General features: G+C 38.0%; 3 protein-coding genes across 5 annotated transcripts in view; 2 read left to right on the top strand and 1 right to left on the bottom strand.

Annotated features, from left to right (window-relative positions):
* Positions 1-1,639, top strand: part of ASPN (asporin) — a 15,893-nt gene extending 14,254 nt beyond the window's left edge. The window contains exon 8 of the mRNA XM_042018105.1: positions 416-1,639. Within this exon, the coding sequence (XP_041874039.1) occupies positions 416-613 (198 nt within the window). The 3' untranslated portion in view covers positions 614-1,639. The remainder of the gene's footprint in view (positions 1-415) is intronic.
* LOC121659714 (centromere protein P) overlaps positions 1-27,306 on the bottom strand; it is a 113,174-nt gene that overhangs the window by 59,976 nt on the left and 25,892 nt on the right. The window lies entirely within an intron of this gene.
* Positions 13,066-22,509, top strand: OMD (osteomodulin). Of its 3 annotated transcripts, none has more exons than XM_042018079.1 (3): positions 13,066-13,193; positions 16,938-17,893; positions 18,433-22,509. In XM_042018079.1, exons 2-3 carry the CDS (start codon positions 16,960-16,962, stop codon positions 18,750-18,752), a joined length of 1,254 nt encoding a protein of 417 aa, XP_041874013.1. In that variant the 5' UTR covers positions 13,066-13,193; positions 16,938-16,959; the 3' UTR covers positions 18,753-22,509. The 3 variants fall into 3 exon arrangements, with proteins under 3 accessions (XP_041874013.1, XP_041873996.1, XP_041874005.1); XM_042018062.1 differs by lacking the exon at positions 13,066-13,193 and adding an exon at positions 14,546-14,790; XM_042018071.1 differs by lacking the exon at positions 13,066-13,193 and adding an exon at positions 14,692-14,777.

Raw genomic sequence — 27,306 nt, 5'->3', positions numbered from 1 at the left:
CCCCACCCCCCCCCCCCCCCCCCCCCCCCCCCCCCCCCCCGCCCCCGGGAGCCGGGGGGGAAGACAACAAAATGCTAAACTCAAAAAATGTTTCATGAAAATGAGAATATAATACTGCATCATTATAATTCTTACTACAAGAGAATATAAAATTGCATTTTAGGACAAAGTTCCCTAAGAATAGAACCCAATTATTCTGAAAACAATGATAAAATGCCATATGACTTTTCCTTGTGGGAGAGACTGGGGAAGGAGGAAGACTTTTTTTAAAGATTTAACACAAATTTTAAACTCTTGTTACTCTCAAGGTCTGCATGGAACTGACATTGTAGCAAACCTCAGTCACCTACATGCCAAGGAATATTTTGCCCATTTTCATTCTAACTCCTGTATTTTTCTGTTCCTATTGCTGCAGGTTGTCTTCCTTCATTCCAACCATATTGCCAAACTGGGAGTGAACGATTTCTGTCCAACAGGACGAAGGAAGAAGAAAGCCCTGTACAGTGGCATCAGCCTCTTCAACAACCCTGTCAAGTACTGGGAGGTTCAGCCTTCAACTTTCCGGTGCATTTTAGCCAGGAACAGTGTTCAACTTGGGAATTTCCTCAAGTGAGACCCAAGTTGGTTGTTTCAAAAAGCAACTTGTCCAAATCAGTTTTACAATACTTGAAATTTGCAGAAAAATGCCGATTTTATGCTATTTAACCGTTTACAAAGTATTTGCTATTTCAGAGGTAATTAATTAGAAACAATATGTTAAGTAGGATCCATTTTATTATTTGACAATGTTCAACCTACATTTGAATAATTTAAACAAAAGTCTTTATATCTTACAGAAGGACTCTTAAAAGTGGAACTGGAAACTGTATTTGATGTTTCCTATTATAGCTGTTAAATTTCTTCCTTAAATCACATAATTTGTATATATTCTTTCAAATAAATTCTAAAAATCACGTGGAAGTGACTTTTTCCACAGAAAGGACGTTTTTCTCTCCCAGAAAGCGTTGTAAGAAACGTTACAAACCCAAAAATTATCAGACTTGAAAGGCAACTTCTTGTGCCATTTTTGATAATGAGCAAAGATGCAATAAAAAGCTACAATATTGTCAGGCCATTGTCTCTAAGCTACAATATATTCTTACAATCTCTCGAGTGAGATAAAGGCAAGTTTGATATCAAGAACAGAAAAAAGCCTTTAAAAGTTGTTGGTAATTTTTCCTTGCAACTTTAAGAGGAAAATATCCTTCAATGTTTTGCTATTGATAGAATTGGATGCAGTCTGAACATTAAAAGTAGGATTCAAGATTTATCATATGCTTCAAGCTTAATAGGAATGACTATTAAACTCCCTTTAGGTCAGCACAAACATTTTCCTTTATCCTGTAATCGTGTTTTTCACTTTATTCTTTTCCTCTTTTATATGTTGACATCACACGGGTTAAGGATCCCTCTTTAATGGAAGTACCTTACAATTGCCAAAAACAAGCAGCTGGAACTGCCCTGCCCTTCCTATGCAGGGCAGCACACACAATTCTCAATACTGACAGTACTGTATAAAATGGATATTTTAGATATCTATTTAGTGTATATTTGCTATTGGGATTCAAAATAAATTAAATAAACATACAGAATACCTGCATGTGTATACTTTATTACATGGTAGCTTACGTCAAAACGTTCTGAGATTATAACCAAGCATCTTTGTGACTCTTCTCTAGACACCTCCTGTCATGCTCCTTTTTCCAGATCTACAGAGCTTACAGGTCACTTAACATTGCTGGTTTGCACAAAATTAAAAATCCAAGCCTTTGGAAAATTCCACAGACTCACAGAAGAAAATACTACAAAGAAATAATTCAATTCCCAATCTCTCAGCCTTCCTAAGTACACCATGCAATAAGCATCAAGTCTAGTATCTCAGTTCTTCTCATCTGCTTGGTCTCCTGGTAGTTAATATTTTGTTAGCACCACTCTGCTGCTGAGACACAAAACTATGTGAAGAGAGGAGGCAGAGCAGACCAGGGGAGGCTTTTACTGAAGAACAATATTTGCAAATAGAAATTCTGTAACACACTTCAAAGCAGAATAAAACCAGAAGACTAAACAGAACACCAGACCTGAAATCTGTTGATGACCAAGCATCTTTCTATTCCTGGCTTCTGAAGATGCTTCTAAGGAGTGCATTTCCTAGCAAATACCAACATGCCCTTAAGGACAGACTCCCCTGTCTCACAGTCCCATAACAACTCATAACCCCATGTGGTGTTCGTAAATACAGTAGATAACAGAAAAATGATTACATTTCTATGACTCACTGATTTATATGCATTCATGAACACTCATGCTAAACCAGTCACATCATTTCAGCAACGCCAACACCAACAAAGAAGCTGATTCCAGTTCTGTAGCTTAACTGAAAGAATAAACTCAGTGTTGTGCAGTACATTATTCTACACTAATTCACTGGTAAGGTTTAAAAGGAAACACAACAGGGAATGCAAACAATTCCTTATCTAACTGGGGTTAACAATGGACAACAGGAATGCTTGTACTCTCTAAACCTATGAATTCCTTACAGGTATTTGTGTAAGAGTTTGACCAAATTTTGGGCCTGCTGTTGAAGTCCCATGATATTGGGAAAACTTTGTAAAAATGTAGTAAAGTCCTAAGTGGTAGAAGACCATATAGTCTTGATCCTATCCTTCCACAGCCTTAAAAACCCTCTTGCTTTCTCACTCTTTCCTCTTGGCCATGCACCCAGACTGAGAAACTTCCTACAGTCAGCACCCACGGATACATAGAACATTCATAGAAGAAACTGCAGCACTGCTTTTGAAGAACCTACCTCTACCCTCACTCTTAATAAATAATCTCCAAAAGATTTTATCAACTGCTTAGGTTTGCACCATCCTCAGGGCAAACTCAGCCAGCTTGGAAGTTTAAAAAAACTTCATCTGTGATTTAAACTACAGTGACAATTTTGCATCACAGCAGGGAAGAAGTATCATATGGCTCATTTTAACCATTTCCTGTAGGAGTTATTATTAGAGAAAAACCAGTAATTTCCTAGATCACGTCATAAACTGATAGGATGACACAAGACAAAAAATATGCTCAATGCTCCTCCACTATTTTCAGATATTTTTCTTCAGCTGGCAATTGTGGTAATAATAATTAGTAATTTTCACACCTTGCATCTTTGGCATACTGTAACACAGACCCAGGTGGATGTGTCAGTGACACAAGCATTATGATATAAAATGCACCTTTTGCAGTTTCAGCAATGATTTCTGAACATGGACAGCAATGCAATTAACAGAATATTAATTAACTGATGATAACACACTGGTGTTCAGTGATCTTCCCACAGAACAAGGCAGTTCTCGGCAGATGGGAAGAAAATCTGTCAAGAAATCAACTCCACCTTTACAGTCTCCACAAATGTTACAGGAAAAGGAAAGAGGCAGAAAGAGAGACTTGATATAAATCCTTCAAAGAGCCTTCTCTTATTGCTTTACCTTGTACAACTACATTTGTCTAACAAAAAAAATAGTATTTATTCCAGCTAAGATTTTCAAACTTTAAACAGCTTCTCTTTTTGGAAAATCTGCCAGGTCCCTACATGACAGTTAACCAGTTTCACCAGAGGATGGCAGCCTGTTGCTACAAATAGGAAGAAAAGTCATTCTAAAGAATAAATAACAAAAGACTGTTAGAGCACAGGAAGAGCCCAGTAAACGTCACAAACACTCATTAAGCAGAGGGGCCTGTTTGAGTACTAAAGTACTGTTTGAGAACTGCTAAACCCTGCTATATGTCTATGTCCTGCTCTACACCATTAAATTACCAAGGGATGAAATATTTTCATTTTTCCAAGTCTTTTCCCCACCTCTTTCCCTGATATCTACCTATTTAATGCAGTACTTCAAACACAGCAATACAAACAATATTGCAGCATTAGTAGACAGAGCAGCAAACTTAATAAGATACAAAAAGTTTAAAGAATATAAGATACTACTAAATCATTATTTTAAATTCCACCATCAGCTGTGGCAAATATACACAATGTAAATCAAAACATACCTTCAATAAAACACATTTTCTTTCATATCATCTAGGTGCTTTCTTCTGCTGGTAGACTGAGTTAAAGAAGGTGAAGAAATGTTTATTTTGTTTTTTTCAGTATTAATAGTGCCTTCCTGCTCTGCCCAGGATGAAACCTGCAGGAATTCAGCATATCAGACAAACTGGCTAGAAGTGTCAGGAAGGAGGACAAATGGACAGAGAAAGAGCACAGCTATTTGGACATCACTCACTGCATGATCTTATGAACAAAGAGTTGCAAAATCCTAAAAGCACAATGAAGTTTGGGCTGGATGAGCAGACAGTGAGGTGGACTGAAAACTGGCTGGAAGGCAGCGAGAGGAAAGAGGCCACAGAGTGGATTCTAGCTGGAGGTCAGGAACTGCCAGTGTAGCCCAGGGGTCAGTGCTGGCTCCAGCTCTGTTCCCCATCTTCATTAGTGATCAGGATGACAGGATACATCACCCTCAGCCAGCTCACTGGGGACTGATAAATGACTCTCTAGGGTTATGCTGCTGGAGAAAGGGCCAAAAGGAGCTCACGCAGTTCAGCCAAAGGGAAGCCCAAAATCTTGTACCTAGTGAGGAATAACCCCATGCACTGGTGAGTGATGGCTGCCCTGGAAAGCAGCTTTGCAGGAAAGGATCTGGGGATCCTGGTGGACAAGTTGAACGTGAGCCAGCAATGTGTCCTTGTGGAAGGATGGCTCAGAGTGTCCTGGGCTGCCTTAGAGGGATAAGGACAACCTCTTCGTTCCCAGTGTTGCTGTCACTGAGTTATTCCATGAGCAAAGAAGCTACAGAAGCCTGGATTCCTATGGATTTGAGTTGTACAAGCCTCAGGTCCTTCCACCTGCTCTCTAGCTCACACCACAGCACCTCTGTGCTGCCAAGGGCCAGAGCCAGCCGTGTGCCAAGGGGTTACTCACAGCTCTGTCCCCTCCTGCCTTCCAGCTGCTCCTAAGCAGGAGGTTTGGAACTGTCCCTTCCCCAGCTGAAGGACCTCTCTAGAGCACTTTCCTCTGCCCAGCTGCTATTTTTCACAAGTTAATAACAAGTACAATATTTCCCTCTATCTTGTGTCAAATTTGGTTATAATTGGTAATAAGGATTAAAAGAGTGAAATAAGTGACAAAGATAAAAGCTTCTTTTCTTAAAAAAAAAAATCAAGAAGGGAAAGTTTGGCTATTTTAAACATAGTAGAAATTTCCAAAATGTTAATGAGTATCCCATTAGGAATTCCTGCACCTGCATTTCCCAAAAGTGAGTGAAATGACTCAGACCAGAGCAGTTCAAAAATATAAACTACGCTGTGCAAATTTTTAACCCTTCCTGTTGGCTAAAAGCAGCAAAATATTTCAGCTATCTAAACCAGGTTGTGCATAGAAAATCTGATATGAGTTCACTGTTAAGCAATTTTAGAATAATTTAATGTCATTTCAAAAAGCATTTACCCATGTCCTAAAAAGCAACTGCCATTCCCTCTTGAAGATACTCATTCCATATTCATTCAATTGCCAGTTAAAATATTGCACTATTTATCTAGAAAAACTATTGTACCCCACAACAGGCAAAATCAACATTAATATTTTCATTTCATTTCAACCAGAATTTAACAGCAGCATGACAATAAAGTCAGTAAACTAAAAATAATGAAATTGTGTTCTGAAGGCTATTTTTTTTCCTCCTTCTCTATGTTTAGAATTAAACATTGCTTCTTGGGCTTGTGTTGGGACTTTTCCCCTCCTTTCTGGGGAGACTAGAGATTTGAGAACAAAGCTGCTAATAGGAAACATATGGAAAAGTTCTGGAGTAAATGAAAATCTGACTCTAATTCCAAATGCCACGTATCACATACCACAGTCTAAATTATCTGCTAAGATAAATGCAAGATTTACTCTCCATACTCAATGAATCACGTGAGATGGAAGACAAGGTTATGTATGAAATAAACAAAAAAGCCTTTCACAATGTTTAAAAGACTTCCAAAACTAATCAATATTTTGAAGCAAGTTGGGATGTTTCTCAAAGCCCATGTGAGCCAGTAAAAAACTGGCTCAATTGAACATGCTGCCAACAGACAGCCTCGCTGCAGTTTTTCATATAAAATATGAACATTCCTACCCAAGTGAACAGCGAGGCTCTGGATTTAACCACTGTGCTGCTGTGGTTGCAGTGGGAACAGCACACAGCCAGGGTTCCTATGCACGAACACTTTCCTGTCTCAAATCTTTGTCCAGGGGAAATGTGACGACGATGAGATTTCTGGCACAGCAGCACTATGGACTCAGTGTTGATGCGAATCTCACACATTTCCACAGGCAGCCAAGCCTTGCCCCAAACTCCCTGTGCAGCAGCAGGTAATTTAACAAGCCTGGATGCACCAGAGTAACCACACGTACAGAGAGCCCCTCGAGAAGTGATTCACACACCACGTTCATTTACTCATGCGCTGCCCATCACCCGCACAAAGGTTTCTATCAGAATCAGGCAGCAACACTGAAATGAAAAGTTTCTCTTCACAATTACATTTGCAGCAACTATTACGGAGTTACAGTCTCTGCTAAGAACGGAAAAAATTTTGAGCTGACAGGTTTGCCAGAGGATGGAAAATTTCCAGAGGGACAGAGAGGGAGCAAGTCATGAACACAAGCATGGACTTGCCTCTTAATTCTTCAGCCGGTGTTATTTCCAAAAGCTGTTTAGACATAAAGACCTATGAAAATAATTTTCTTCCAGAAACACTCTTCCCAGAATACCTTAACTCGTTTGTGGAAAACTGGCTTGCCATTCTAAAAGACACTATTTTTCCAAAATTTATATCCTATTTAGGCCACCAAGAATATCCAGTCACCATATTATCCTTCTGCCAGCTCTATCCTCTTTTATCTTCTTTCTATTCTCCAAGGTGAAACAAGGAGCAGACTGCACCAGGCACTCACAAGTCAGTAAAAAGGGCCCAATTTTTTAGCATGAAGAAACCACTTTTGTATGAACATCATGAGAAGATGCCCAGATTCAGGAAGTGAGAGAATAATCTAGTATTCTGCAAAAATAATAAAAGCAACTGTCTATACTCATTTCTCCAGCAGCAATACTGTGATGCAGCATAATTATTACTTGCTTAAGAAAAAATTAGTGATTAATAACTAGAAATTAGTAACTTCATTAAAGCTTACTTGGCTTTTCAGAATCCATATTTTTCATTTATATTTTAGGCTAATACATACAATTTCTGTTTAGATGTTACCCTCCTGTAAATTAATATTCCTTATCTTATATTTCCTCAAATACTAGATTTTGCAAGGAAAAGGATTTTTGATTTAAGTCCATTTAAAAAATGACTAACATAGAAAAAGAAAGCCAAATAACCTTCAGAAATACAGCAAAAGTAAATGTCAGTACAACAGTAAACTATTTTACCCCCATATTCCCTGACTGCATAATGCTGTCCTTTAATACAAACCAGCAGAACCATCATGTAATAGGATGAATTTTGAGATGAAAGAATCAGAGTACTTTTAGAAGCTAGTTTCCATGTAAACACCTACCTAACCTGAGCAGTAAAGGTTATGATCTCTCTGACAAACTGTGCTCCTGTATAGTGGCCTGTAAATTTGAGATATCTGCTACGACGATAGAATCTGTTGTGATGCCATACGGAAGAAAACATTTCAAACCTCACGCCACCATTATCACACCCAGATCCCAAAAGCACTTTCTTAACCAACATCCCAAGAGATCCCTTGTTTTTCATGTCATAACCACAGTTAACAATTAGCATTTACAAACTCACGATCTTTTATTTCAGAAAAGTAGAAACTGATCTAAACCCCATCTTCAACATCCTTCTTAATGCTTCCATCTAACAGATGGAAGAAAAAAAGCAGTTACCCTTTATAAAAGCCTTGTATCGTTATTTATGATAAAGCCACAAGCAAAGTGAGTATTTTAAAAATATAAAATGTTCCTTACCATAAACTAACTACAACTCTTGGTGCTGTTTTCCTTGAGCGCGTTCCATTGGAGCACACACGTGTAAGGCAATATTTCATTACTCCTGTTTCAGGAATGCTTTGCCTTAGCAACACTGTGTTTTATGGATTCACACTGCTTCTAGTGCCTTGTGCTTAGGACAGAAAGGGTAATGTATGCTTCCCACTTGAACAGTTCCCTCCCAAAATCAGAATTGCACAGGAACCTGAGGAGAAAATGTGAGTATGGAAAACACATCTGTCAGATGTGCAACTGCTGTGCAAAGTCACTGTTCTGTTTTTCTAAAAAGCACCTTTCCACTCAAACATTTCACCGTGGCTAAACCCAGTATCGAGTTCAGTCATTACCAGTTCTAAGCAACTGCCCCAGTCCCCATTCTGGGGCTGCATTTACAAGACACAGACTTATTTAGAAGTTTCAGCATTAAGCCAAGTGCTTGGCAAAGATGTGAAGGGAGATCTGGACAGCTGTCTCATTAAAACTGACATTTTTAAAGGGAGCTACTTCTATCAGCTCAGTTCTATTAAAGTTTAATTGCTCAAAGCACTGATTTCATGCCATCCCCTCACTAAGATCCAGTTTAATAATTGATTTTTTTTAGAACAAAAATGTTATGGGTGTTTACATTTTGTCTACAAACAGCTTTAGGCATTTACTCCACTCTTCAAAAAGTGATAGGACAAGGCAAGAGAAGGTGTCAGAAGCAAGACAGAACAAGGACACACGTGGCCAGATTACCATGGACGGTCTGTAATGCCCAGATCAACTTTCCCTCCTTAATGAAATGGAAAGAGAGGCTGTGGCTGCCCCATGCCTGGAAGTGTTCCAGACCAGGCTGGAGAAGGCTTGAAGCAACCTGGGATAGTAGATGGTGCCCCTGTCCATGGCACGGGGTAGAACTGGATGAGCTTTTCACCATTCTGTGATTCTCTGAATGCTGGTTTAAGTGTGAGCCTTACTAAAGTCTTCACAGTAAGGCCCTTTAAGGATCCCAGAACAGGTAATAGAAGAAACAACTTCCAGTCAGAGTGATTGGATCAAAATAAGACTCCCACCCCGAGCTCTGCCAAGGGGCAGCTGTGACTCACAAATTATTCAAACCATAGAGAAACCCTTTTGATTAGATTAGCTGCCATAAATCAAAAGACACATTTATTTTATGTCAGGCACAATACAGGTGCATGCACAAGCATCGCTTCCAAAAGGGTATTAATATTAAAAGAAGTCCAAACAAAATTGAGATAAAAATGGAGAGTAACTGAAGGAAATAAAGGGTAGAGAGATTATATCCTTCCTTATAAAACAATATGCCAGGACACAGAATGATGTGCAATAACACCTGGTGTTTCTGCGAAAGCTTCCAAGTCACAGATTCTGGCTGCGTAATAACTGCACTGCAGGCGGTGAAGGCAATGTGGTGCCAGCATTACAAGGTCTTGTGCTAAAAGGAGAGGATTTATTCTCTTTAAGAAAGAAGGGATAATAAAAATTAAGAACCATTTTAAGGGTGATGTTCAGTTTCCAGACTATAAGAAAGAGCTGAGAGGCTGCCTGGCAAAATCCTCTGCACCACCAGGCTGGACAACTGTAGTTGCTTGAACATTTCTAGAGCAATAGGTGTTTAAGAAAAGAAACACATTCTGTAGTCATTGTAAAATCAAGGACCATCACTCTTAAACACACTCAAAAGCGTAAATAGGAAGCACTTTCCATCACGTACAAGGGGAAAATTTTTGCTAATGCAAAACATTTTCCTATTCATGATCATTCAGGAATGCTTTGGGAAATAGCTTAGACATCTACTCTTTATCCTTGCCTGAAAGTGCCTAAAAAAGCTCATAACACATGATTTTCAGATTGGATACAAACCTGGGAACAATCTGAAGTTGCAGGCACATTTTCTAAGTCTTCTAACAAAACTGCAGGAAGTCCTTAGCTATAAATGAATGGAACAAGTTAATGAATAAAGTATTAATATAAATTATTATGGTAGAATTCACAATCTCTTTGAGACATCTACCAATTTAAGGCACTGAAGTCAGCAGTTCTTCTCCAAATAAATGAGAAGCTTTGGAATAGACACTCAGCTCCATTACCTTCCTTGCTTTCCTCCATTCCAAAACACGAGGTTCTTTTAGTTTATTTCCAATGTTTATTAATGATTGCAAGATACCTGTCAGATACTGTGATCATTTATATAATTTTATATAAGACACAAATCAGGCAAACTAAAGACTCTGTTAAAGTTTGAGGTCCAACTGCTAATGCTGCCTCAGGAAAACAAATATACCTGCACCAGTAAACAGTGGTTGCAAAACCAGACAACTATTCCCAGAACTCCACATGGGAGGAAAACACAGCCCAAAGTCATCTATCTTGGAACAACCCAAGCAGGCTGTATAAAAATACAGAGGATAAAGCAAAGCATATTTATTAAACAAGCTATTAAACTACTAAAAACACTAAGAGTCAGCTGACAACAGTGACTCTCCTCAGCAGAGATTCATAATTCCATACAGTAGTTCAAGGGTATTTTAGAGTAACCAGACACTATTTGCTGCAGATAATATTGCTTACATCAATTTTCAACTTGTTTTATTCCAGTGTAAATTGTTTATGACTACTTGTTGCTGTGTTAGTAGAAACACTACATGATGAGGACTATTTAGATGCCTCTACTGTAGAAAGTAAAATCCATTAAAAAAACCCCAACCCTCCCAATAAAAACTTTCTAAGGTTTCTAATGAAGCAACATACTCAGAAAACTGTTACATCCCTCCTCTTCTGTCAGTCTTTCAATTATCCACTACCATATATTGATATTGTCATATAAAAACTTCACCTATTATAACTTTGAACATGCCAGGAAACTCGATACTCTGCTTTTGCAATACCAACTGTTCCTTGCACATGTTCATGCACTCGTGTAACCAATCACCTAATGAGATCAGGCATTCCTCATGTATTGCTTCTAGATGCATAGATTCTTGTAGTGAATTCAGCCCTAAAAAATCAGTGTATTACTGTTCATTAGTAGACGTTACTCAGTAATTTCCTATGAGGTTATATTAATTCCCATGCTACAAGGTCAATAAACTCAACTGTTTTCAGCTGCTCAACATGTTCTTCCCAGGAGCTCTTAGCAAAACATTTAAAACAGGCTGCACAAGATGTGGATTGCCAGAGTTTTGATCTCATAATACCACCTACTGAATGGGAAATAAATAGGGACCACACAACAAGGTTCAGGTCAGAGGCAACAGAAAGCCCCACACAGGGCACAGCTCCGTCCTCCTTTGCTTTTTTAAACAGATTAGGCCTTGTCTCAGCTTGCAGGACTGTTGATATGATTTGATGGCCCCTTTTCCATAACCTTTAAAAACACACATTCCCACAGGGACTGCTCCTGGAATGACTTTCCATTCCATGAAGAGCAGAACACCACCAAGTCTGTGAGGGTTCGGGCTGGGCTGCAGCTCTGCAAGAACAAGACCTTCAGCCTCTCGGTTGGCTGAGCTCTACACTGCAGTTGCTGAATTTTCAGATGAGTTCTGGCACAGGATAAATAAATCCAGCAGCCACTACAGTCCCAATATTCAGTCCCGTCTGTCAATGGCAAGCACAGGTAAGAAGCACCTTTGCAGATCCTACATGGAATTCACACAGGCTGCAGGTGGCTGCTGACAGCAGTGCTGGGCTGCCAGTTAAGACCTTGAGATTGGGATGCCAAGAGCTTCTGTGCCTACAATGAAGTGCAGCCCAGCCTCGATGACACTGCCTGCAGCTGTTTCCTACTTCAGGAACCCACAGGCTTTACGAGGAACCAAATTACAACCTTCACAGTTCCTTGTTGTATCTGACTATGCACTCCCTTTTTTACTGTGCACTCAGAGGAACAAACATCACCAATTCTTATCTAAAACACAGAATTCCTTCAAAGTTTTCAACTGAGGATTTTAAACTTTTGAGCTTGAGGCCTTTTTTCAGACATCTGATAGCAGGGCCAGTTCTATCAAGATCAGGCTTCCAACACAATCCTCAGGTCTAACTTTCACAACTTGGTTTCATCTGAGTTCCTTAAATCCTCTATAAACAAAATACACTTCCCCCCCCCCTTTATACTTCACATGGGCCATTTTAAGTTTTAGAAGAAAAGGAAAAAAGAACCCACCAAGAAAAACCCACCAAAGAAACCCCAAAGTCTTTTACAGTAAGACAGTGAATATAAGGAAAAGGCCAAGTAATTTAAAGTAATTTATACCTTTCTTATGATAAGGATCAGTCCTATTCACCTCAAGGCCACTGGTGATCTTTATCCCAAGAACATTTTGACTAATATTTGGAAATTTAAATGTGTTTGGTAGACCATACTCAACTAGCTAAAAACCCCTAAATTCATAAAATACTAGAACAGTCTCCTTTCTTGTGCCTTCAGCTCAGAAACAAAACTGAAAAAGCTGACAAGTCTCATAAGCTGAATGCAGTTAATGGGGGATGGTGAAATTCCTAAGATTTTAATTGATGAAAAGGATCCATCCAAGTTTAGCTAAAGAAAATAAATCAGCTTGAAGCCAACTCAGATTTCCAGCTTGACATACCTCCCACTTTGCATCACATCCGCATAATTATGAAAAAAAATTCACAAATCAACATTAAAAATAAGTCCTCCCAAAGCATTCTTAAAACTGAAAAACAAAACATGCTGAAAATTCAGTAAATTTTCACAGCCTTTGAAACAAGAAGTCTTACATGAAAGATGCTAAATTTAATCCCCTCATTATCTGCCTTGTAAGGGAATTCCTGCCACACCACAAATGAAAATGAGGATCAAACCACACAACTTGACGAAGATCACAAAGTATAGACTTGTTTGTCTCCAAAACAGCTCTTGCAACAAAACAGGAACTGAGTCTTAATGTATTCCATGGCTAGAGCTGCATCAGCTTCTGCAGCTCAATATGCTTCAAATCAAGAGCTTTACCACAACTTTTCAAAGGACAGACTCTTCTGTCCTGCCATCATGGATTTTTAAATGCACCATGAAATTTTAGGTCTCCTAAGAGCTTAAGAGACTTTGGGACACAATCAGTAATAGAAAACAATAAAAAAAATCAGGTATGAAACTGGAACTCTAATTTTTATCTTTAGATAAATAGTTTTATGCATGTTTTGCTTACAACTGTTATTAGAACAAAGCTTCCAAAATATGCAACATGTTCTTTGTCTTGTGCTTAAAAAATACCCCAACTTTGCAGCAGCCAGTAACATTTTAGTAACTGGTCCTAACAAACTTGCTGGGGCTTTTTTCATCTCTCATTGTGCATGTATTCTATTAATTCCTAAAAAAAAAAAAAAAAAAAATTACTGGTTTTGATTTAGTGGTACAATGTAGCTATTCAACTATTTGTGGTATTATTAATCAAGGATTATGGAGTTTTCATTTCTCTCTTTCAAACTCTCCCTTGTATTCTCTACATAAATACATGACTGCTTTGGTTTAGTTCCAGTATTGCCAACTCCTGCAATATCATTTTGGTCATGACTGCTGGTGCTTTTCTTTATATCCCAAATGTTAGAATTACATATGATTTATCTTCTTAAACATGTTCTTGTCCTCAGAAGAAAGAAAGAAACTTGAAAAGGTCAAGCAAATCATCTGCTTCATGAAGCTCAAAGACAAAAGAAATAAGCTTACTACATTTTCAAAACAATTATGATACTTCTAAGACACTTTTTAAAAAGAATTTTTCAGAACCAGATTCTTCCTTGTGAACAGATTTTGAAACAATGTAATTCTTTTTACCAAACCAAAAGCATAATTGAATGCTTTGGATAAATCATATACTTAAACCACTTCACACAAAAAAAAATTGTCCATTTTCTCCATCTTTTGCATATGTAACAGTTATTTAAGTATCATACAGCAGCAAAGGCAGATAACTGTACCTTCTTTCTTTAATTCCTCTTAAAACCTAAGATAAATCTTTTTCTTGAGTAAAATAGTTTATGTTTCATGTCATATTTACCCTCTTCACAAGATTTATGCTCTCTCTATACAACTTAGCAAAGAAGATGTTGGAAAGTTACTGTGAATGCTGAACTTTACCACACCAACAGCACTGTATAGCACAACTCCTTTGCAGGAAGAAGACAGGACACAGACATCATGAGGGGAAAAAATAAGGAAAATGTTTTTAAGAACTTTTCTATAGCACATGCTTCCCCCTTGATTTTGGTAAGGTTAATTTTTTTTTGCTGTTTCTTAACTTCATCCTCAGAGGACAAACCCTTTGCAGAACTGAATCACTGCAGCTGAACCCGCACTATGAACTAATAACCTCTGTAATAATTTTTGAAGACTTATCTTTTTTTAAATGGGAGTTGGTAACACTGAAAGAATCCTGCCAATTACATTGAAGCGATTTTAACAAAAGGAGAAATTGCTTCACAGCCTTATGACACAGCATCTACAGCAAGTGATGATGTGGCACAAAGCAGTTTTTTTTAAATTTTACTGGCAAATCAGAAGAGGGGCCAAGGCTATTATTTTGTGTTGCCTTCCCACAAGGCGCCTTACCACAAAATATGGCTTAGACAGACCTTTTGTTCCTCCAGCTGGGGTAGGCTATGTCTCAGATGATTTCACGAGCACAAGAACTTGCTGCCCTCTACAACTTGAACTTCTCAGACTTCCAAAGAGTAAGTTTTCTTGGTAAGCAGGAATAAAATTAACTGATTGTTATTTTTTCAGTGAAGACTGATTCATGCATGTTATATAACATTTAGCTTTCAGCTAGTAAACTGCTTACAAATACGGTTACTGAGCTCTGAGTTCATTGCAGATGGTAGACAATCAAGCTTTTAAGATTTCCTACTTTTTTTTTTTTCAACTTTGTAGTTATGTGTTTTATCATATTGTGTGCATCTGACCTGCACCTCCTGTTATCAGGTTTCACCTGACATGATTGCTTTAAAGCTAGTTAAGTTCTTAGAAATATTTCATGAAGAGGTGTCAGTGACTCAGTGCTTTAAGACATGACCTGCAAGCCCGGCAGGACGGGTACCATTCTATCAGTAAGATACTCAGCTACAGCCAACAGATCAAAAGGTCTCCCCAAAACCAGTTCCTCTCTCTCCATAAAACCTATGGGAGGCCTTGGTACATAGTACTTCTTATTTATCATTTTGTCTGACATGATGGGAGTTCTCTTCACATTGTCTACGTGGCAAGTAGATCGCTCCCATAAAGGCCTGATTGCTCAAACCAAGCACACTTTTGTGAGTTGTTCCTCCTGGTTTCTAAGGACAATTGTGGCACTGAGAACAAAAAATATTAATTGGAAATTTTGTGACATGGAGCAGAAGTGCTGAGAGAATAGAACTAGAAGGTTAAGCTCAAGTTCTGGACTGAAACTGAAGAGGGAGGAATAAAAGGAAATGAAGAGCATGAAATAGGCAAGGGGGACAGATTGGGATCTGTTCCACAAAACCAGAAGGCAGTCGCAGGAGTTAGAAACAGATTTTAGATATACAGACACCAACAGGACTGATTAGAAGATATTCTGATATACACTGCCTGAAATGTGAAACCCAGTGAATTCCTCCTGAAGCACAATTGCTTCTCAACCCAGCACAGTTTACGAGTGCAGTGCATTTATGCTCAGTGCAAGGCTGCTCTGCCTCTCTCTGCTAATTGCTTCATTAGTTCAGACATCCCACAATGCTGCAGGGATATGGAGTCCCTGGCTTTGCTAAGGACCTACCTGGAGTGGACTTCCTGACTCCCCTCAAAACTGGTTTTAAGGTTTTCATCAGTTATGACACTTGACTACATTCAAACACCAAGTTGGATGTGCAGGTTAGGCAATGCCACATGGTGACACCCAGCCACTGGCACACACAGGGATGCATTAAATTCCAAGAGTGTGTTACTACTTCTCTTCTCAGAATTCTCTCTTGTTCAGTTCATAGAATACATCATGCATTAGATAATCACCACAAGGAATATCAGAAATGACCACTTGTCTCATCTCCTTTAATACTGACAGTGCTCAGTAAACAAATATTGAGATTAACAAGGAAACAAGGAGTCCCTTGGGTACAAAACATATATGAAAAAAACTGAGAAAATCTGTTCTTCTCTCTCTGCTTCAGGGTTCTTGTACTATATGAGCAAAATATCTTTATTTTTTCCATGATTTCTGTGGTTTGACCTGCAATGTAACATTTTGACTCATTGCTGTTTAACAGCTTGACATGATTCAGTACTCTCATTCTGCCAAATAACAGGGTTCCTTTGACTGCATAACATGCTCTAAAATGTTAGACTGGCTTTGACCATCAGAAATTTGACTTGTGAAATGATTTGCCTTTCACAGCATCAAGATTTCACCTCAGAAGGGTACTTGGAAGGCAAATTACTTCTCATCTATAAAGAACATATGATTACAGAGGCAGAAGAAGACTACATAAAATGCCACAGAACACACAATTTGCAAAGCCACATAAATTTCTATTTTACATAATATACAATAATTCCAAGTAATCTATTTCAATGTTCTCTTTATAGAAACAATCCTGTCATGGTATCCTTCAATATCAAGCACAGCACAGGTAGAAAGCTGTTCCTCGTTTGAAGTCAGACCAGATACCCTCTGTTTACTTCAAGGACAGTAAATTTGTTCATGTTTTTTACATTGAAGGTACAGGTCAAAACTTGGGTTTGCTAGTAATGTCACAGACAGTGTTGCCAAAAAAAGGCATTATTCTACTTACTTCATTATATCTTGCTGCTTCTTAAAACTGTTGTGTTATTTATTTTATATCTATCTAAAACTTAATGTTTCTTCTCATCAACAGGTCACAACATACAGATTTAAATATGGGGATTCTGAGCCAGCTATTGATCCTTTACCTCCTCCGGGCTGCTTTGGTCGTTTGTCAATATGAAGACTATGATTTTGAGGATGAATATGGTGGGGAGCCGGATCATCAACTTCCATATTCTTTTAACCCAAACACCCAAGTTGAAGTTCCTCATTTTCCTTTCCCAGCTGAGTGTGCCAAAGAATGCTTCTGTCCACCAGCTTTTCCCTTATCCATGTACTGTGATCACCGGAAACTCAAGACAATACCAAACATCCCCAGTCATGTCCAACAACTTTATCTGCAAAACAATGACATTGAAGCTGTGCCTACAGGACCATTCACTAATGTTACCTTCCTAAGGGAAATTAACCTCAGCTACAACAAAATTAAATTCCATATGATTGACCATGGTGTTTTTGCCAAACTTTCAAACTTAGTGCAACTGCATTTACAGCATAATGAATTAGAAGAATTTCCATTCCCACTGCCCAGCTCTCTAGAGAGACTCCTCCTTGGTTTCAATAGAATTTCCCGGTTACCTGGAAACGCATTGGAAGGACTGCCTAACATGACCGTGCTTGACCTTTGCAATAACTTACTTGATGACTCAGTATTCAAAGAAAAGCCCTTTTCAAACATGAAAAATTTAATGCAGCTCAATTTATGCAACAACAGATTACATACAATGCCTCCTGACCTGCCATCATCTCTTCGGCATCTTTCTCTTGAAAATAACTCCATATCACATATCCCAGAAAACTATTTCAAAAGACTTCCCCAAATCATTGCTCTAAGAATGTCCCACAATAACCTGCAGAACATTCCACGCAACACCTTTAATCTACCCAACCTTCTAGAACTTAACCTTGGACATAACAAATTGAAACAAGTGTTCTATATTCCGAGAAGTTTGCAGCATTTGTACATTGAAGACAATGAAATTGAAAGTAGGTTGATGGTTAAATTTCATAAAAAGCAATAAACTTAGTGGACTTTGGCATTAGTTGTGGGAGGAGTGTGAGGAGAATATCATCCTATAGTCTTCAGAATGCAATATAAACACATCCTCAGTCATTTGAGACCAATTTGAAATTAGAGAAGATTTAATTTTTGAAGTTTATCTCTAACTGCCAACTTTTTGTAGAAGTTAATGCCAGTTTTTCATGTAACAGCTAAAATCTTTTTGAAAATTACTTCTGATTTTGGCAACTGATAAAAACATTCAGAGAAAAAGAAATACAAAAATATTTCATTAACATAAAACAATAATTACAAATTCTTTACCCCACAACCTTATATTTTGCAAGCCCCCAAACTGGTATGATTGTCATTTACAAAGCTGATTTGAAACACAGAGAAGGGTTATATTACTGTGCAACACAAAAATATTTTCCATTTTAAATTTGAAAACATAAGTTTCACTTTTGCAATAGGTCTAAAACATAACCACTTTCTGCATTTTAATTAATATTTTTCACTCTTACAGACATCAATGTTACTGTGATGTGTCCAACTCTGGACCCACTGAACATCAATCAGTTAACCTACATACGGGTGGACCAGAACAAGCTCACGAGCCCCATTAGCACCTACGCCTTCTTCTGCTTCCCTCTCATCAGAACCATTTATTATGGAGAGCAAAATGTCACTGTCAACAGGCCATCTCAGCTCAGAACACCGGTGTTTCGGCGGTTTCTAACACCAGAGGAATTCCAGGAAGCAGAAGACAATCACGAAACACTCAATCAAGAAACCGAAGAAGATCATGAAGAAGAAGACAGCTATTTTCATCCTTACTATCACTAAAGTAATCATTGGTAATAAGTGTATATGGAAACTTTTCATTAGCATGGGTTATTCATATCTATCCTAGAACAACTGGACAGTTTGGGGTATTCAAGACACACCTGTAAACTGGAGACAGGATTTTAAAGTAGGTAAAAGTCCTATTATTGGTGTAGTAAAAAACAATACTAGGAACAAACAGCACTCACACGAGCATTAGATAAAAGCCTGACACATAACCTGGGTTGATGATGGGCTCACTTTTGGGTGAGCAGCTGAAGCCAAAGAAAATTGACCTGAAAAGCTTCTGTGTTCTAAAGTGACCCAGCTGCAAAATGACTAAGATACAAATCAGTGCCATATTCAATAGGAACGAGTGATTAAGGCCAAAAATCCATTCAGCTCTACATCCTACTGCTGACAGCAGAAGCAAAGAGACACAGCAGAGAAAAGGACAAGAGAGTAAGATTACAAAATACTTCCACAAGGTTCCTCCACGTCTCCCAGAAATACAAATACTACTTCTTCCAATTTCTAACTGGACAAGGACATCACAAATAAGGAGATTCAAACCTTCCCCATACTATGTTTCAAGTGTCCTGACAAGCTGTATTACAACATTCACTTCTTTGGCTGTCCTTTAACTATCACAATCTTTCAAATGAGATTTCAGCTTCTTACTACTAACACAGGCAATAAACAATCTTTCACCAAGCTGCTGGGACCTAGGGAAAAAGCATGTGCACTAACACAACTGAACCATTAGCATTTATATTTTCCCTGTGCTTCAGTCCATGTTATTTTAGAAGACACGTAGAAATGTAATGTAATCTTTTCATTTAGAATTATTCATCAAGTAGAACAGGAGCAAAGAGAAGCACTGCAGGTTTTTTTAACTATTAATTCAGACTCTCCCCCTGCACAGCTAATACCAACCACCTGTATTCTGCTTCAAAGTAGAATCAACATTGCTTTAAGTAACCTGAAGAAAACTTTAAACTATGCAAATTGTTGTTATATCTTATGCCTAGAAACACATCCAGATAACTACAGGGGAAGATAACACTATAGAGCACTTCATTGCTTTTTTTAATCACTTCTTTATTTTCAGCACTTTTTCCCTGATAGAGCTTTACTAGCTGAGAGGGAAAAAAAAAATCCTCAGTTTCAACAGCAAAATGAAATGTTTTCAAGTAATAAACCCATACATCATATTATCAACTTCGCATAATTTTATGTAGTCTTTTTAGTTGTCCTACACTTAAAGTACAATGTAATCTGATTTCTATTAGAATTTGAGAAGTTAGGCAGGTTTCATTTTTTCTCTTAGAATTTCAGTTATTTTTTAAGCCCATCTTCATATTTATGGTTTCTGATGTATCAACTGAAATATTAAGAAAATGAAAATACTTAATGACCTTTTTAAGAGAAAGATTTATTGCAAAGTTATGAATATAAACTTTAAGAATATATATAGTCTTTAAGGACAGCTAGTTGTAAGAATTTATGGGTACAAAATTTATTCTGTCGTTATTAAGTTGTGGATCTTCAGCCAAGTAACACGAGAAATCTGTTCCTCTCTCCTTCCCCTTTTTCTTACCTGCATTCTGAACAGATACAGTATTCATAGCAAAATATTTTATGGTCACCCCACAAATTCACAGCACTACAGAATTTGTCATCTTCTTTTTACAAAAAAAATTATTAACATTTATCACCCTGAAACATTTCTGGGTTTATGAATAAGGAACAAACATGCATGTGTTCTTTTCTTCTTTTAAGTACTCAGTATCATTTATGTACAGTATATACAGAATTTAGATATATCTATGACTTTATAGCTTTATTAATATATACATGTAGTATATTAACCTTAGGGAACCTTTCAACTATTTCAGATTTTAAGTGACTGGTGCACAAAATGCAAATCTAAAATAGAGGCTTTTTTGAAAGGCTTGCTCAGCTTTAAAAGTAAAAGAACACTATCCAGCTACAGTATGAATATTACATCTTTTATAACAAACTTTCTGCTTTTTACAAACATTTATGAAACAAAACAGCTTTAGTTTTAAAGTAGAAGTCAAGATATTGACGTTATATACGTTTCTCGAAGTCAAACTGGAAATTATTGAAAACTTCAGAGCTGTCTTACTACACTTGACTCATTGAGGTGGAACATGAAATTTGTATTACAAACAGAGCTATTATAAATACTTTTCTTTCAATTAATATTATCGTATCACCTGTAGCAAATAGGACACTTATTCCAGAAAGGCTTTTACAGTGGACAGGGAACTAAAGACTTGGTAGCCTTAGAGAAATGAGAATTTATAATAAAGTACTGGATTAATGGATATCTAGCTGAGTGCAATTTGCTCTGGTAACACTGGGCATGCCTTCTGTAAAAGTCATGATGTTTTTGCTTTGCAAATATCTTGGAGTTCTCTGAGGGAATCATGAAGTATGTGAAAAAGGGAGATCCTGGTCCAAATAGCCTACAAAAATTTCTAAGGGCTTTTAAGGAAATTAAGCTGCCACAGATTAGGAGACAACAGCATGAACAAAAATAAAATAGAATGTAAGAAACAGCCTAAGAATAAATGGTCAATTCTTACTGTGGAGGGGATCCCACTGGTGGGAGCTTTGCAAAGGGCCTGTGCTGGAATTTATTCCATTTAAAATGCTAGCAAGAGATAGGCAAACCAGGCTGTGAAGTGAGATGCCAACAATGATTGCTAAGTGACACTGAAGAATGGCTGCACAAGGACCTTAGGATGGTAAGACAGCCAATGGAGCTCATCACTGTTCAACGAGAAGTGATGTCCAAGGAAATGATGATCTTCGTTTCACATTAAAACTAACCAAGGATGACCTCACCAACATCACTCAGGAGCAAGACTCAGAAGTGCTTCAGCAGCAATAGGTGTTCAATGAAAACACTGGCTCAGTGCCCAGGAGTCATAAAAAGGAAACTCAAATGGAGAGAGTAACTAGAGACAAATGGAAAACAAGAGACATCAAGACACCGCTATAAATCTGTGGCTCAGCCAGACACTAAACACAGTATTGATTTCCAAAGCCTCAGGTAGCTGGTGTAATTACATGGGGCATGATTGGAAAAGAATTAGAGCAAGGTCACCAAAGGTAAGGAATGGTTTCTATATCAACATGGAATGCACTAGGACTCAGCAGCTCAGCAAAGAGATGGCTGAGGAGGGATACAGAAGATGCCCACAAAATTATGAGCTGCATCGTCAGCAAGGGTCTGGGGATCGACTGCTCCAGTAGAAGGGAAGGAGCCATCACATGAAGCTCACGTGTCCCGTGTACCTAAGGACACAGTGGTAGCAGCAGCGTTTTTAGACACAGTGTCGAGAAAAGGCTGGAACAGTAATTGTGTTCCTTGGAAGAGATCCATTAAAGGCTGCTAAATGAAATACAGTAGAAAGTGCTGAGCTGAAAATAGCTGGAGAATGGAAGAACACTTGAAGACAGGATAGAGAAAAGGATCATACGTGATTGTCCTATTCTCAGTCTTCCCAAAACATCGGCTTATGGGCACTGCTGGAGACAGGATACTGTACACTAATCTTTATTATTAATTCCACACCCAGTTCTATGTTCTCCCTGTCCTGAACCATGGTAACGTGCTGGTACTGCTCCTCACTGCTACTACCTTGATATAGTGTCAAAACATACTTGCTTCATGTTTGCTCTGGTATTTACTTTCAGATTATACTGTATTTCTAAAGCAGGAAATAGATTCATAAACTAAGAACTAAGCATGCTATTTATTTAATGGCAAAACCTAACAATCAAACAGCATAATGAGTTTGTTTACAGCGCAGTCAGAAAATACAGAAACAAAGCTTGATCTGGAATTCGGCATCTCCATGAGCAATTCAGGTAAAGCGCCAGCCCCACAAGGTTATAAAAAAATCAAAAGAAAGAGAAATAACAATAGTTCAATCCAACTGTATACATTTCTCCCTTTAGCCTCAAAAAAGTAGGAATATATTTTGCCTTTTCTGATAAATATTTTTCACACTTTGCTTCAGTACTCTGATAATAAAAGGTCGGTGGATAAGGACAGAAACTCCTTTATAGAACACAGATGTTTTACAGTTCACATTTTCTGACTTAGTTTAACATATTCACATTCCACTTTTAAAATAGGAATCCATTTCCTTCTTTGTTTCACAGCCTGATCATTGAGAGCAATAATCACAGGCATTTCCTACCTAAAAAGCAGGAAAGGGGAACATACTATATTTGCAATCAAAAAAATATACACAGAAGAGATTTCACAATCATTTTCCAGTACTGATGCAAGAGTATGAACTATTCAGCTATAAGCCAACTTGTGTATACACTATTGCAATTTATGGAATTCCACAAATACGAACATTTTTAATGTTTTTAACTATTTTGCCCAAAATTTGTATTTCTAACAACCTAATTAATTTAAAAGGAAAATAAATAATAACACAGTCTTGTAATTCATTGCATCAATTCATCATCTACAGAGAAAGAAGGGGGAAAAAAAAATAATCAACCTTCCCCTAATCTAAAAGTAAAACACAAGGAAAACAGATAAATGTGAAGATGAGCCATGAACACAGAGAGTAAAAGCAGATGCTGTGAACAACCCGAGGAATAGATGCCTGGAACACCAAAGTAAAAATGGATAAGGCCAATGATTCCTGGAGCCCTGACTCAAATGTCCCTGTGGACATAGTAACAGCTCTCAACAAATGGTGATACTGTCATAAGGAAGTAATGCCAATTCTGGAAGGAATTCTAAGAAACTGTAATAAACTGCAGTAGGTTGGCTTTTGTTTCAGGATATAACTGATGTCACATAGCAAAGTTCAAGAGAACATGTGTTCGACAGAGGGGTCTGGGTAAATGGACAGCACTGTTTCTCTGGTTATCATTTGTATTTGGTAACCAGAGTTTGATTTCTGTTTAATATTGTGCATGATTTTTACAATGTGCTTTATTAATTTCTAACACACTAACTGATAAAAGGAGTTTTTCTTTTTCAGAAATGCAAGAAATAAAGGTAATGTCTTCAGACTTAAAAAATTCCAATTATAAATCGGAAACATATGGAAGGATGTTCATACAATCACTAGATCATTTTTCAGCTGTCTCCAGTTTGCAGCTGGTGGCCCTAAGAGTGACCTAAAATCATCTAATTTACGGAGCTTTAGAAATAGTTGCAACTTTTCATAAAAATACTGGAGATGTTTACGCACAACTATTTCATCTCAGGTACTTTTTTAGTGATTCTGAATCTTGAGGAAGGTTCTACGTTTTCTCTCTAGGACATGATGATGTTTATTTTACATTAAATACCACCTCTGAACCCTCCTCCATCCCTCAAGGATGCTGAGTTGGAATATACTTTACTTTACACAAGGACTCTTCTATAGCACCACGTTCAGTCCCCAAACCAGGAGATTGCTCCCTCCTCCCCTCTGGGATACCTTTAGTTCCCAGAATAAATGCTACCCCATCATCATCACTGGCATTAAACTGCCTTAAAACTATTTTTACACCCTATATCAGGACCTCAACAAAAAGCAGAAGGGAATGAAGGAGTCTGAGTACTTTCATATCACACACGTATGCAGCAGCAAAGAGATATAAGTAGTTTTAGAAAGTAGAATCCCACACAAACATCAGGCAGAAAAGGCCTGTGTTTTAGAAAATAAAACTTGTGTAGAGAACTGTTCCAAAAAATTATTTCTTTTAGGTTACAAAAGAAGAAAATAAAAATAGAACCACTAAGTTCAGTTTTAACATCACTTAATGATTTTGCCCTCTTTAACAGTAAATCTATCTCTCACTGCTTGCAGATTATTCTGTACATGTTATCAGGCTGGTACAAGAACCGTCTTTTCCTCTATAAAACCTTTTCTGTTATAATGGCTCCAATCCAGAACAGCTGGTCAACATTGTGAAGTGTTTAAATCACACTCCACACAAGAGCTATGCCAAGGAACCTCTACCATGTTACCTTCCACATGAAGTAGAAATATCACACACAAAAGAAAATCCAACACTGAGCCCAGCAATCTTTAAAAGTTTTCCTAATTTGTCCTCATCTCATTCTGTCCCACACAAATTTCTGGCCAAGAGAAGACACTGACTTTTGAGCATTTTGTGTAAGTGATTCCCAGCATCCACCATAAGCACAGGTCAGCTGAGCAATAATCCATAGTACTTTTTTCCAAGAACACTTATAAACAGTAAAACTCAGAAACGACAGAAGTTGCCAATATCATCCTTTAGGGACTATGATACAAGATGAAAGCCAAGGTCTTTAAGCAGCTGCAAAATACACTTTCTTTGTCTAAATATAGAACAACCTGAGTTATTAAAAAGAATCTCAGCTTTGGTTTATTTCACAAGGAGTATCTTGATGGCAACTTTATGGGACTGCTCATAGTGCTGCCTCATAGCCTTACTAAACCCCATAACCCCAGAGATAAGGCCCTATGTTTTCTCCTCCCCATTTTTCTTTTTCCAGAGTTCTGCCTCCCATTGCACAACCCTAAGTCTTTATACAGGCAGTGCCAGGCCCTGCTTCCATGTAATTCCTACAGGCACCTTGGAGAAGTCATTTCCAACCAGTCTTGCACAGAGGAATGTCTATCCCCTCTGTATTGACATATAAACAGCACTAAATACTTTCATTATTTCCCAGATACTGAAGATTTAGTCAGCAACATGTATAGTTTGGATAGTTACCCTCATTTCTGTCTTGCTCTCCTATGTTTTTCCTATCTCTGCCATCCATACCCATCCAACTTCTAATTTTTTCTCTCCTAAAAGCTCTTTATTCTTCATTGTCTAACGTGACAGAAGGGAGCCTTGGAGAACAAATTTTACACCTACTCTGTACGCAAGCCTTTTCCCCTAAAGTTAAGTTTTTCTGAAAGCAGAATCCAGAGACTAGAATCCACTCCCATCAGACTGGCTTGGGTTCTATCCACTACAAGAAAAGAAGGCTTGTGGTTCATTTACACTTTCAGCTACACTTTATATCCTTACAAAATTATAGGGAAATGTGACTACTGTTCAAATTTAAGCCACCATATCATGTCAACAAAATTAGGAAACATAATGTTTTTAAATGCCTAACACTCCAGGTGAAAGTATTTTGTGGGGAAATCAGTCAGTGCAAATGAGATACCATGGGGAAATCAGAAAACACACCATGAACACATTATTAAGGCCCTCTTCAAAAACTGGAGCTCAGTGAGTTAACAACACAGCAGGCTTAGGTTTCCAGAGAAGAAAGCACCTTCCAAGTACATCAATCCTTGTAACCAGAGTCCAAGCAACAGACACTTACACATCCAATTTCCAAGCACTAACAGTGCCTAGAAAGCACTCCCTGCTTGCCAGGGTATTTCCTGTGAGCTCCCCTACTGCCAGTGCATATGAACCACATATTTCATCTCACATGATTTTGTGGTTATTTCTAGTCACTCTGAGCAGGAATAAAGCAATATTCCTGTTCCTTGTCTGCAGCCACTCATACCACCCCCATCCCTGTGCTGATCTGAGCATCTGGTACATGTTCAGATAAAAACTGGTTTTATCTGACATTATTTGCTGATGTATTTTCTTCTTTCATGACAATGCAGACAAACTATGGGACAAGACTACTACTTTATTTGGCACTGTAAGCTACTCCTTGATGATCTCATGCCAAATGAACTACTTAACATCTCACTCTTTGAATGTATTTGTAAGGAAGTATTCATGAGTTTCTGAGAAGTGCCTTTATTGCAGTGACTACACGTGATAACATTTCCATGATAAGCACACGACCAAAATCTTGTGACCCTGATGAACACAGACTTTTCACAATGTTTTGTGCAGAAGCTGTTCCTGAAGTTGTCTAAAAAGCCAGAGCCTCTTCTCCTCTTGCAGATCAAAGCAAACAAGAGTTTCCTTGAAGACTTCCTAAATTTTCAAAGCTTCATTTATCTAGTAGTTTTCCCTCGTTTTTTTGAAGTTGTCATATGTAAGGAAAAGACAAAGCTATTCCTAAGACATTCTATGTATGTAGCTGTGAAATCCAGGATTTCAGTACTTACAAAATAAATTATCATAAGACTATAATAAATATATTTAATATTTCCAATCTTGCTTTCAGCTTCAATACTTACTACTTTTCTTCCCTTAGAATAGTTATCTTTTGATTACATTCAAGCATTGGAAACATTTGGATGCCCCAGAGACAGAGGAAATGTTAACCTGGATGTTTGGCAGAGGGGTGGCAGCTGGAAAGGGTAAATACAAAGCAGAGCCGTGTCATTACTTCCCAGACATGCATGAAGCCCGGGGGATGGTAAGATGGTACTGACACTACAACTTAACCTCTTCCAAGCTCCTGGTGTCCTTATTATTCCAGCAGAATAGCATCCAATGGGATTTGGGGCCCAGTTTCTATTATTACTGAGCCTCTTCCCTTCACATCTCCATTATATCATCACAGCATTATCCTAGAGCAAGCTTCAAGTCCAAACTACCACACTGTTAAATTTGCATATGA

Source organism: Corvus kubaryi, unplaced genomic scaffold (assembly GCF_017639235.1).
Source record: "Corvus kubaryi isolate FWS band 111438036 unplaced genomic scaffold, C.kubaryi_AGA036_p1.0 124, whole genome shotgun sequence".
NCBI classification, from domain to species: domain Eukaryota; kingdom Metazoa; phylum Chordata; class Aves; order Passeriformes; family Corvidae; genus Corvus; species Corvus kubaryi.
This window is presented reverse-complemented; position numbering and strand designations above follow the sequence as displayed.